General features: G+C 38.7%; 2 protein-coding genes across 5 annotated transcripts in view; one reads left to right on the top strand and one right to left on the bottom strand.

Moving 5' to 3' along the window:
- Positions 1-10,740, bottom strand: part of Noa36 (zinc finger protein 330 homolog Noa36) — a 62,495-nt gene extending 51,755 nt beyond the window's left edge. Inside the window, exon 1 of the mRNA XM_083143846.1 lies at positions 10,730-10,740. The gene's annotated coding sequence lies outside the window, so the exon portion shown is untranslated. The remainder of the gene's footprint in view (positions 1-10,729) is intronic.
- The window catches only part of Graf (GTPase regulator associated with FAK), a 178,544-nt gene that overhangs the window by 30,610 nt on the left and 134,847 nt on the right, over positions 1-13,087 (top strand). For all 4 annotated transcript variants that reach the window (XM_083143835.1, XM_083143830.1, XM_083143826.1 and 1 more), the window contains exon 2: positions 1,280-1,437. In XM_083143835.1, coding sequence (XP_082999961.1) covers positions 1,280-1,437 — 158 coding nt within the window. The remainder of the gene's footprint in view (positions 1-1,279; positions 1,438-13,087) is intronic.

Genomic DNA, 13,087 nt, shown 5'->3' with positions numbered 1-13,087 from the left:
ATAGATAGGACCCCCCCCCCCTCCTGCCCCAATGGTTATAAAACAACTAAAATTACTCAATGTTGCAGACTTCTGGAGCCTCTCTCTCTCCACAAACAACCCATTCATTTATGCAAGGACAAAATCGAAATTCTTGCATAATGGGAAAAATCGTCAGTTTTTTTGTAGATTTTTATAGGTTCACATTGTACTATATCAGAGTTCGAGGGAGGAGTCTGGCATGGCCCCTCCCTTGGATACGGGCCTGTGTCCAGTCTAGCGGATTTTGTCACGCAGTTCGTCGATTAGGATACCACTGTTATAATATATTTCAAGATACTATCAGATATGCTAGAAGAGCACTTTGGTGTCGATGATTTTAACATTAGGAGTGACTGCGATCGAAAATAAATGTTCTCGTCTCGATGTTTACAGGCCTGTCTCGGCTACTGTGTTGGGACAGATGTGGAACTAGAATAATTTATATTTCTCAGCGTGTGTTGCGCACGGTGTCCTGCCTTTTAAAACAACATATCCATTTTATTATTATGTGTTTCGTTGTTACTGTTAATTGATTGATCGATTTAGTTTATTTTTCTTCGCTTTTTGTGCCACTATTTGCGATGATGGGGATGAGTGATGATATGATAAAATTGATGAATGGACACTCACAAACGCCCATTCCGGGATTCGAACCCGGGACCCCTGGCGTCGTAGCGCGATGTGCTAATTACTCCGCCGCAGGGAGGACGACCACCGCGGCCCTGTTGTTACTATTATGTCATGCATAATGTATAAGTAAATAATTAAAACACTCGGTTAATTTTTATAACGAATTCTGATAAAACGATTTCGCTTCCGGGCAAAACTAAATACGTATGATTTATAGTGACGGACTTGTTTTCGACCAGCCACAAATTCAAACGTCGAAGACGGCCAGTCTCACTCGTTTACTTCAGCCGATTGTTGAAGCGACAGTCTCTGATACTCCTTATCCAACTTCCAAGCTACCCTGAAAAGTAATCTAGCATCATGCTTTTCTCTCTTCATTTTTACCATTACCGGACTTTTCTGCCAAAAAGTAACATAATTCATAAATTGTATAAAAATTTAGGGTGTGCTTTAATTATTCCATAACAATAGCAATTTTCTTCCGACAGTGCAAATAAGCAAGTTGAATAAAATCAGTCCGTAAACCGAGCATATATTTTTGTCTAGCTATTGAAAGTAGAAAGTGCTTGTTGTATGTATATGTGCATAAACATTGAGCTGTATTGAGAAATTACCTTTTTCGTTTCAGCCTTGTCCCGAGCCCAGCGGACACTTTCCAATAGCCTTCAGAATTTTAAGTTCGAATGCATCGGAACCACACAGACGGACGACGAGATAGTGATATCGGGATCTCTTCGGGAATTCGGAAAGCTGATTGCGTGCATTGAGGATGAACGGGACAGAATGGTGAGTTTTTCATTCATTCATTGATTCAGTCTTTGGATATTTGGATACTTACATTTTTAAAAGTGAGTGAGTTACATTTCACGTTAGTTACTTTTACAGTAACTTCGCTGTAGAAAAGCAGATTTGTTTTTACTGTTAACCATTAAAAATTTACACCAATTTTCATTAAATATAATAACCCTCATATGTTTAAATTTCAAAATGAAGAAACAAGAAAATTGAAAGTAAAACTTGAAGATTTTTTTTTCCTCGTAACTTTAATCACATACTTAGCAACGTTATTGCAGACATCAAATTTAAATTACAAGATTACAAGCATAAGTACTCGTGGGGTATTTCAAATCACGATCTTAATGGCTCAGCTGGACGGTCTCAGTATGCCATTTTCCGAAGTATACCTCGTTGATGTGATAAATTCTGAAAGAAAGAAAAATAATTGAAAATAGGTGTACGGTGCCACGAAACAATAACAAATATCGAAAAGTAAGCTAAATCAATACTCTAGCGTCTAGCACATGAACGAACGTCGAAACTGCAGGGTTAGTCTTAAGTATTGGAGCTTTGGGTGCGGGCCGTGTTGCATTTTACTAACACTTAAGAAAATTATAGATTTTAAGTATTAAGGCGTGCTGCATGACAGACCTTGGCGGCCCGTAATTTGTGTGGCCCTAATCTAGGAGACTTAAATTTTCAGAATTTACAATATCATATTGGTGAGTAATCTTTGTATCGGTTGATTGACTTGCCCTCATTTTATGCGACGGGTGCACATGCAGAAAATGTGATAAGGTACATAGACATGAGATTTATGTTGACGGAAGAAATTACATAACTGTGATTGAGATCTTCCGCGACAGCCTAATACAAAGGCTTACTTCCACTCTCGTTTAGCATATACATAAAGTAGATGCGATCATGCTATAAACGGCGTGCTCCAAATTTTGCCACTCGATTAGGTCTTTAGTTAGCGAGTAACGAATGAAATTAACATGCATTAGTTCAATTAAGAGCGATCGATGCAAACCTGGAGGATCGGTCGCCACCAGAACTTTCTAATGTGTGGACCCTTAATTATTAAAAGGGGATCCAAGCAAGATGAGGGGCTCTTCAGTGGCGTAGTTGTAACGTCGTCGCCTTGTAATCAACGAGTCTCGGTTTCGATGTGGAGGCAAATTGCAGTGTTTCGGATTCTACTTTAAACTGTATGCCCAGTCCCGATAAGTTTTCCTGTGAATAAAATCAACTTAAGAACAAAACAAAAAAAAAAAAATATCAAAATGAACTTAAAAACAAAACTAAAAGAAAGAAAACCCTCGAAGCAAGATGCATTACACAGAGCCTGGTGCGTTAGTTACAAGTTTAATTAAAAAAACTAATTCAAACACTTATTTCCAGATGGAGCTTTTGAGTTCACGGGTAAATGCTGTATTGTAATCGGTTTCTAATACTTTACTTTGTAAAATGCATACGTGTTAGTCCTAGTCCTTTTTCAATTCTTAGAATTCAAAGTAAATAAACTTTGCTCTTATTTGTAACTGCATTGCTATACATATATCTTCAACTATAGCATTACCTTCCCCCCTAGAGAGTTTATATGTTACTAAATATTTTTACAGTAACGTCTCGTTACATTGTTTGTAAGAGAGCAATACATATTTAGAAAGTTTTCTAGCAACATAATATGTTGTTCGTGAATTACCAGGGAAGACCACAAAAAGGCTCTTTTGAAGACCCAATGACGTCTTCTCAAGTATTCCCCCCCACTCCCACCCTTGACCTTCATAAAGACTGTAGCGTATGCATCATTGCCTCTTATTAGCATAATTATGATGAGTCGAGGAGGTCATTTTCAAGATGGAAAGTGTCACTCCGTCGTTATCTTCATCGGAATTGCTTGCGATTAGATGCTGCCTTCCAGATGCCAATGTTGATTCAGCCATTATTTCGCAACACACACATAAAAAAAGAAAGAAAGTAGGGTGCGGTTGACTTTTCCTATTCCTTATTATCTATCCTCGTTCACTCAAACGTATCGAGAGACATACCCATACATGGTTGTCTTTATATCGACACTTTTACTTGTGGGACGATCTATTCTTACAAATACAAACGATCAAGAAAATTCCACTGTGATTTTTTAAAAGCCAAACAGTTAACGTGAGGTGTGGTACTGAGACAGCATTTTAAAAAGCGAGACGAGGACGAGACCGGACACTTCGAGTCTTGTGTATACAAGATCGAGAATCGATCTCTGTAAAGTCGAGAAAAGACTTGATGATCGAGACTGGTAAACAAACTTGAAAATTTCACATTAACTAAAATTGTTTTATTATTGGCACTTATTTGGATATATCAACGTGGCACCTAACTCATTATTTATAAATAGGTCATGCATATATTTTGCTTATCGTAATTTCAAAATTAAGCTGTGTAGCTTGTTTTCTTATTTCCAAGATGGAATACCGTTTTTGGAGGCTTAGTAGTGTCGAATTGAGGAGTCAGATATATAAAAAATGTTATTAGGGAAAGTTGTTTTCCCGACGCTGCGCAAGTTTGTGCAGTCATACACTGCATATGTTACATATTCTATTTCGAGACGAAACTGAGGCCTTGAAAAGATTCCTGCCAAATCTCGTCTCGTCTCGATAACATCTGTAGTTAAATTGGCATTTTTCAAATCAGAGTTAAAAAATATTCGGATGTCTTCCAGTCGTCATCATGCCAAATTCAACCACTTCCTTCAATGTCATTCAAGTGATCTTATTGGTTTATTAAGCTGTAATGCGCACCCCGAAAAAATACAGTAGTTTTGAAACATTTTCAAAATCACCTTTGAACACATTTATGTTCAAATGTTTGTCGAAAGTCTTCCAAGATCCTCAGAAGTGTATTTAAATTAATCAAGTTTTCGATTCCAGCAGAGGAATATATTAAAATCCTTGGAACGCAAATTGTTCAAAATTTTTGAAAATGCTTCGAAAAAACGAAGCCCGATAGTTATCCGCTCAAGTACGCAACTGACGACCGCCGCTGTTTCGTGTCAATGATCGCTCTGAGAGTCGAGGAACCATGACAAATTGATTGACACGTCTTCATTTCGGTTGAGAAGGAAGAGACTATTATTTATTTGCGGGCGCGCAGTTGTCAGCACGATTTTGTACAAGGCAGTGCAATGGTGGCTACCAATATCACGGTTCCTCTCTGGACGATTCCAGTCATTTTGTGTTGGATGTTTCTTTGTGGTTGTCCATCAATTCAGCATTTATCCTTATTGTCGCACCTTAAAGATGATAAATACAAATAAATAAGATATAAATACGTTGCTGAAGAAATTGTTAACATGATTGACAAGTAAACACACTGCTGGTTCGAAGAATTCATTATCGAGATACAATCTTCGTTCTCGGATAGTGTGCATGTAGGTGTTGTTTTTTTTCCTCCACGAGATTATTTAGGGCAACTTGTAAAGTTAAAGATACATACTCCTTGTGTGATTACACGGCGTCCTGAATTATCCCACGATTTCAGTTGGCCGTTTTTCTTGCAGCCCAAGGTAGCATTTTGTAACTTTCTCCTAATGACATCCCAGGTTAATTTGTTCATTTTTAAAACCAAGAATGGAGGACATGGATGTTTGCTTATGGATTGTAATTATGCTTGAATGGAAAGCTGTCTACTGATGTCGCGTCATTCATCCTTCTTCGTATATATTTGGTGATTTTAAGTTTGGCTTCCAATATATTTTCAATTCTTTTTCAATGCTTTTTGCTTAAATTGGTCCTGCAATTAATACAATTTTTACATTATACTAATATGAGCGTAAAAGGGTTGCAGCTAGTGAGAATTCATTAACGCCAATTCTTTGCGAGTCTGTTTTAGTTTCGGACTCTGTAGGTATCCCAAGGGTATATTTCTAGCTCTTGGTCAGTTGAGATTTAATATATTTCTAGCTCTTGGTCAGTTGAGATTTAATGTTTTACTTTAAATGAATGAAGAAGACCTTGCTAGAAGGTTGAAACGTTACGTTTAGTTTATGATTTTAATAAAATAAATTACTGCCTTGGTCAGCATATTTAGTTTTTCATAATCATGGAAACAAGGCTTAATGGTGTTTTAAATGAATGGTTTAAGAACGTACAGAGTATTTTCCTCCGATTTAAATACATGTGATTAGATTGTAAAACGAACGAGAGAACCAAGAAAAACGTTCACACCTTACATGGCATTGGAAAGGATATAAACATCGAAGCTCAAGAAATATTTCAATGCGTGTGGCAGAACTAAGCGTGATTGTTATTCTTTAATGCTGCTATTTTGCGGGTAATGATGAGCGTTGATGTCGATGATGAAATCATAGTAACGGTGGTAAAAGATCGACTGGGTGTTTGGGGCATTAAAGGACTAGAAGGCAAAGCGTATTGCGAGCGCTTTATATTCTTAAAACAAAAATATAAAATACTTTTCGTCAACATCAAGTGTCACAAATGAAGTTCAGTGTTGTGCGCACATAAATGGAAATATAGAGTTCACTATAATGTTAATCTTTTTTATGAATGTAACGATTTGGATTTGACTTAATTTAAACTGCATTTTTGCAAATAATATTTATGTTACAAGCCGTCTTACTATCGGGCGAACTTGATTTTTAATATTTAATATTTCTTTCTCATTATGATGGACCTTTAAAACGTTGACTTGAAAAGTAGACTGGTGTTTAATTGTCGCACTACTATTCTGTATCAAGACTGGAGATATCATTAAGTAAACTTGCCCTGTGTCCTCTTTTCATTCTTGGAAGATAAGCCGCAAGGCTAAAGATGGTGAAAAGGAAGTTTCACACAAGTGATCAGTGTTGTGACTTTGAATTCTGCAGATAAGCTTTTTCCTTAAAAACAAACACAGACTGGCCACGGGGGGAATATTTCGTAACTTTTTACTATTTCGTATGATTTCCCAATAAGTTTCAAGTATTTTAATTATATTAATGAGGCCCAATTTCTAGAGCCATGTCCATAAATCCTTCAGTGTGACTTATCTATATATCGAAGAAAGCTGGAGGAGTTAAAATTATAAACAGATCTAGAACAGTGTTTACAACTCCAAGCGCTGCAGCGCTCATGATCTCACCACAGAGTTCCTTTGGTTCCTTTGTGAGTGTCCCTTCATCTGTTTTAACCTTATCGTCGCAATTAGTCCACAGCGGAAGAAAAACTACGTAAAATAAAAATACGAATACAACATGAAGTACACATTCGTAATCTAAGCACACATTGCTTGTGCAATCACGAACAATCTCTCGTTTTGAGCTTAGAAACTGAACTAGCAGGCAAACTCATCCGTACAAACACACATTTTATCCATTAATTGTACTTTTATACTTTAAATCTAATAAATTCCGGAGGTATAATTTCATTTATATACACAACTCACATTTGATTCTGACTGTACGAAGGTATGTAGGTTTGTATTTGTAAAGGCGTTTTAATAACTGCAACAACAACGTTATTCTCTGATTATGTTTCCTTCGAGTGAGGGACATGGTAATGCAGTGTATATTAATTGGACAAGATGAAAACCAAACGGTGAACATATTTAATAATACAGCAGAATGTATCTTGTGCGAAAGTAATCTAACCTCGTAATGTGATTTATTTGCCTAGTTGTTCATGCTTTCATTTTTAACTTACGAAGATCGAATCCCTCGCCTCCACTGCACTGGAGCTCCGGACCACAGTGCATGCCCCCCCCCCCCCCTCCCTCTCTCTCTCATTTTACAATGTGGTTGACATTTTTTAAGCTTATGAAACTGAACTCGTAGGAGCGTAAGATCAAATTTAGTACTACACGTTGTGATTTGGGAAGGGCGAGGTCAATGGAGGCGAGTCGTCAATTTTGTATAAGGTAATTTTCTTACCCTTATCACATTTTCATACCTGGAGACTGCATTAAATAACGTAAGAGCTCCAAAATTCGACTTCGTTAACTATCTCTTTACCTGGATACCAAGCGAAATTGCTTGTATAATCAATTGTTAGTATCAAAAGAAATTGGTACTGAATCACTAAAAGTTCACAACAGACTCTTGTTTCCCTTCCCCTACACACATGTGCTTGCGCCTATAACGTACCTAGCAGCAGGACTGAGAAACTGGGGTCTGCTGCGGGGCACACCCAGCTTGCAACAAACTCCAAAACTAAATGCTAAGAGCTCTAAAGCTGACCCTCCTAACCTAACCACGTATGCATTATTAGACCTTTTCGGAATTGTAGGTTATGAGGGCCAGGTTTAGAGCTCTCAGCATTTAGTTTTGGCGTTTGTTGCAAGCTGGGTGTGCCCCGCACCAGACCCGAGAAACTGAAGAGGACGAAATTTGGGCTTCCTACCTTATATGATCCCAGAAAATTTTAAATGATTTAGCAAAAATTCATACTGTACATACATACTTCCAAAAATGTACGAATGCTGTCGTATTTGGACGAAAACCCAATTTTTGCTATGTTAGTCACGAATAGCCGTGCTACACAACTTTGGAAAACACTTTCGAAGTAAAGAGAACTAAACTCACAGTGGTGTAATGCCGTATATTGGGCCATACCCCTTTTGATGAAATTTGAAAAATATAGTGCGTATTTAGAAGGGGAGTGGAGAACATTCACAAATATTTTAACAGCAATCACTACCGTAGGATCGAAGACTTTTAGATGAAATGTATACAACTGCTAGGTACAGGGTCAACAAAGTTAGTAATAAGATGTGTTTTATACAGCGTATATTGATACACCTGTAGGTTGAATTGTATCTTCTGCAAATATGCTGCGTAAAGAAACAAACTGGCGGAGTACTAAGTGAGGCGAGTGTACCGTGTAAAATTAGGGTTTCGTGTCTTATTTGGCCGAAATCCGTGAAGGTTTTTGTTTTGTAAGAGCTTCAAATGTTGATTATTTTAGTATAGGTTTCATTTTCGAAGATTAAGAAAATACAATTTTAGGGCATGACAGGAAATATTATTTTAATAAAAACTTCAGGATATAGTGCGTATTTTAGGAAGAGGGGAGAGGTGCAAAATGAGGCAGCAAGTCCCCAACATTGCATCAACGATAGCTGTATGAAATAGAGGCTTATGTGGATGCGCGGTAGAATTATTTTTGCTAGTGCTGCTACGTCCTTCTCCCTCTCGTTTGAAAAGCACGTAAGGCAGAGAGTTGCAAGGGACGGCCTTTTCCGAATACATACAAGTCTCGACATCCACGCAGTGCACTCCCGGGCCCATAGTCAATATATAGCAGGGTTCTGTCTTTCCTGTGTCTTGTCCAACTCAATGTTCAGCCAGAATTTTAAGTCGGCTCCATATCCAGAAACAGAAGCGACTTTGGCTGAGTGGCATTTTTGAACCTTGGGTTTTTTATCAGTGGGGTAGTGATTTTAATTCTTATGTGCTTCTTACGTTGTTCTGATATACATGTCAGTTTTTATCAATGGTGTGGTGATTTTAGTTCTTCGGTGTGTTCTAATTCGTCCTTGGTAAAGAATTCATCACTATAATACTAAAAACATTTGTTCTTTTCACTCACTCACTTAAATTTGTTCGGTTTTTTCCTAAGGGGCTCATTTTGTAATTTTCCATATTTCACGTAACTTTTCTGCCTCACTAGGAATCGCGACGGTGACTATGACTGATGATTGTATGGAATTAAGGGACGCTCAAATAGGAACAGTCATGCCCATGCCAGGACTCGAATCTGGACCGTCAAGAGACGAGATCGTGAGTTAAGCAATCAGCAAGCTCTATTACCGTGCCAACGCTGAGTGGATTTTATCTTCGTATTATGAGAAGGGGTGCAAATATTCTCAGTACGTACTCACCAATTACAATCAATGAACAAACACATGTTTTTTTTTTGTTTAGCATTCAAATGAACACTGTTCGGTGTTCGTACGAATTTATTCACGACTTTGCAACTTCTTGTAATATAATACAAAGTTTGTATGAAATGTAAGGGTGGCATTATACTATTTGATTGTATGTTTGACATGCACTTGACCTGAATGTGTGTGTGTAGTATTTTAATTTTATGTGTAGAAACGATGGATTTCTTCTGAACTTGACATGGGTGCAGCAAGGTCAAATCATATGGCGTTCTTGGTATTCTGTGGGCTTGGCTCCAGTTGCGCAATTGACACGAACTGTTCCTTCCGTTGGGTATACATGAGATGTTCTCTTTGTGTGTAAGTTCGAATTTGGTTTGTCAGCGCTTGTCACCAAGCGATGCTTGTACAGTGTCTCAATTTGTTTGTTTTCTTACCGTGCTAAGTAGAATTGGGCTATCGAATCCTCGTGTTTGAATCATCAACATGGTAAAATACGAGAAGGAAAACACCAAATATATATTTTATGAAGAGCTGACTTCGACAAGTCGATGAATACCTCAAAATAAGTTGTTATTTAAAATTGCAATGGTTGCTTTCGTGCTGACGATATTTGAATCCTTTTCCTATACTGGGACATATCCATATAAGCAAAAGAGCTTACTAATAGCCTATAAGTAGTGAATTAAAAGAGCAAATATGTTGACCACAACAAAGGTTATGGAGATTAGCTCCTTATATCAGTAACATTAAAACACATAAAAAAATGAACCAACAACCCTGTTCAACATATCCAATGACGAACATTATTATGCTATTGATAAAATCTGATATCCTTATCAATAACACATCTATAGTACAAAATTCACTTGATGCAGATGGACAAGACAACACACAACCCCCCACACTCGCCCTCTGGATCCAGGTGCCAGAGCCTCATTTCTCTACAAGCATGCTGATCCCGGGTGTACCGTGTAGAAAAGATTGACTTCCGGGTGACTTCGAAGATGGTGACCCCAAATAAGATGACATTATCGGATTCGTATGCATGTATGTAATTTCCATGTTACGCACAGATGGACCAGTTAAGATTGGACGCACAATTTAATCGGAACTACTGAAATGTACCCCCACCGAATAAATGAACCGGGGACCTCAGGATTATAAGACAGTAACGTTAAAAGTATGATGCAGTGTTTCCATAACTAAATATACTATACACCTGAAAGGTTGTGTGGCCATGGAAGAAATCTCATGGTCTGATGGAAACTGGAACTGACGCTCCTGGTTCTTTTCACCGCGCCTTGAATTATGCATTACTCGCTAAATCATGGAAATGGGCGACGTGTTTCTGCCATTCAGGCTGAGTGGGTTCGAGTGCAGGTGTGTTTCCACTGACTCGTCTTTGGTCATCGCAAGAACCAACTGTGTTTTGTGTGCGTGGTGTGGATGTGGGGGAAGTTGAATAATCGAGTCCAGAACACCTGTATCTCGTCCGTATTTGCGTTAGCGAAGCAAGTACCAGTTAAGAAGTGTTGATATCTTGAATGTGCAAGTGTTGCCCAGAGAAAGAGGGGAAATACAGAGTAGAGCTATAAAATATATACAAGACTCTTATTTTTTACTCTGTACTTGCAGTGGTTAAATACTTATTTCGACACACTTGACATATATTTGCGCCAGAATTTGTAAACCAAGTTTACTATATCATACATTCATATATTAACGACTTTCGTCGTTGACTCACGATCTACATATCGGTGTTTCTTGGCGCGGTCCCTTCATCAAATTTCGTGCAATTCATATTGTCGCAATTAGCCTACTGAGGCAGAAAAACTGCGCGTAACAAAAATACAGATTCGAATTTTTAGCGCAAAAGTAATGTTAATATGACGTAGGCCTCTGCAGATATTTTATGACTTCCAGAGTTTCCAGTCTAGATTATACGTTCCTCCAAAATAGAAGAGGATGGTATATCGAGACGAGATGAGAGTTTGCCGAGTCTCGGTCTTGTGTTGAGCAATAAATAACTACTCGTATTTCGTTCTTAGTGGCCGCGGTGGCTCAGTCGGTAACGCGTCTGACTACCATGCTCAAGGTCCCGGGTTCGATCCCCGGCCGGTTCAAATCCGGGAACTTTTCTAACGTTGGAAGCGGCTCCGGCGCCCACCCAGCGTCGAATGACATGAGTACCTGGGAGAAACCCTGGGGGGTAAAGGCGGTCAGGGGCGTGATGCTGATCACATCACCCACACTCACGACCGGATCAAGAAAGTGTGGGGCGTTACCCCCACACCCCCTATACGCCTTCATGGCGTGGTGCTAAGCACAGGGGAGCACTTTACCTTTTTTTTTACCTTTTTTATTTCGTTCTTAGTCTCGTTGTAGAGTCCCGATATACAACATATACGAGAAGCAGAAGCCATAAGGCAAAACAACTTTTCTTTAGTGAGTTTTATTGATTGATGCCTCGTTTAAACGCCAAGAGCCCTCGGAAAACGGGATTTTATTCTGAATATACAGTATACGTATGTGCAATCACACAGCACAGGTTCACAGTCGTCACAACTGTATTGACTCAGGTAGATATCCGCACGATATGTCGAAATGTCGCACAGTCAAGTATATTAGGTTTGAGTAAAATCTTCGATACCATACTGGGGTGTAAGGGGTGCTGCTTCGACGTAGTGCACCCAATAGTCAACCTCACTTCCACGTAGTACACCCTGGACTGCAGACTAACGAGGCTCTGGCGACTGGCCCCATGGCCAGTATAATTTTGTTTGTGTTGTCCTTATTTGTGCTGAGTGCTCCTTTACAGCCTCAGCTTTTAACGAAAGTCAGAATATTTTATGCTTTTAGTTATGCAACGTTAGAGTTGTTATGTGTAACGATAAGGGGCTGGACCCCGTATAATGTGACGGGTGCAAAATAGCCTTAGTGCTGACGCACCTAAAATTTTAAATTCAAATTCAAATTAAAAAAATTCGATACCATACTAAACTCTGGAAGGGTCTGGTCACGTTATCATCTCGGTATTCACAATTCCGTCTCTGTACCATCCCTAAAAATAGCATTTTTAAAAATGTTTCCAACATAATAAAGTTTCAACGCAATTACCATGCCGGCCTCCGAATCGTGGATGGGGCATCGATGTTTGATTGCGCTTGTCCTTTTTTCAATCAGTCCATTCATATTCAACTCCACCATTAACGAAGTAGGTAGAACGTTTTGAATAAATGTACAAGCATGTTAATCTTTTTTTCGAAGTCTCCGAAAATGCTTCTATCCTCAACATTATGCCAACACATAGCACTGCAATGTTTTTAACAGGATCGATACATTTATTTCTTCTTGTAACTGACGTGATCGTATATCTAGAAATCTTCAAGCCCAAGAGTCTTCGCTTCGAATTCCGCTTCAGCCATGGATGTTTGTTTCTGTCTTTGCTTGATTCATTACAACACCATTGTCCCGGCAGACATCAACCAGAGAGTGTATAGCTGCAACAAACTGCAGTGTGCTTGTGACCTTCATGTTAACGCTATCAGCGAGTCGCCTACTATTGTTTGCTATGAAAAACTACACCTAGAAGCGTATTACTATTATTACTATCACTAGCATGTAGAGCCCAAGATTACTTCATTGTAAAATGCATTATATGCGCGGATTTTAAATGCCGTTCCGTAGGCTTTACAATGAAGCAATAAACATCAGCAATCTTCAAATGCATCACCAGTGAAATAGCACAATTGGAATGGACTGCTTTTATGGTTCGTTGTTC

This window comes from Lepisma saccharinum, chromosome 1, assembly GCF_977018435.1.
Source record: "Lepisma saccharinum chromosome 1, izLepSacc3.1, whole genome shotgun sequence".
NCBI lineage: Eukaryota > Metazoa > Arthropoda > Insecta > Zygentoma > Lepismatidae > Lepisma > Lepisma saccharinum.
This window is presented reverse-complemented; position numbering and strand designations above follow the sequence as displayed.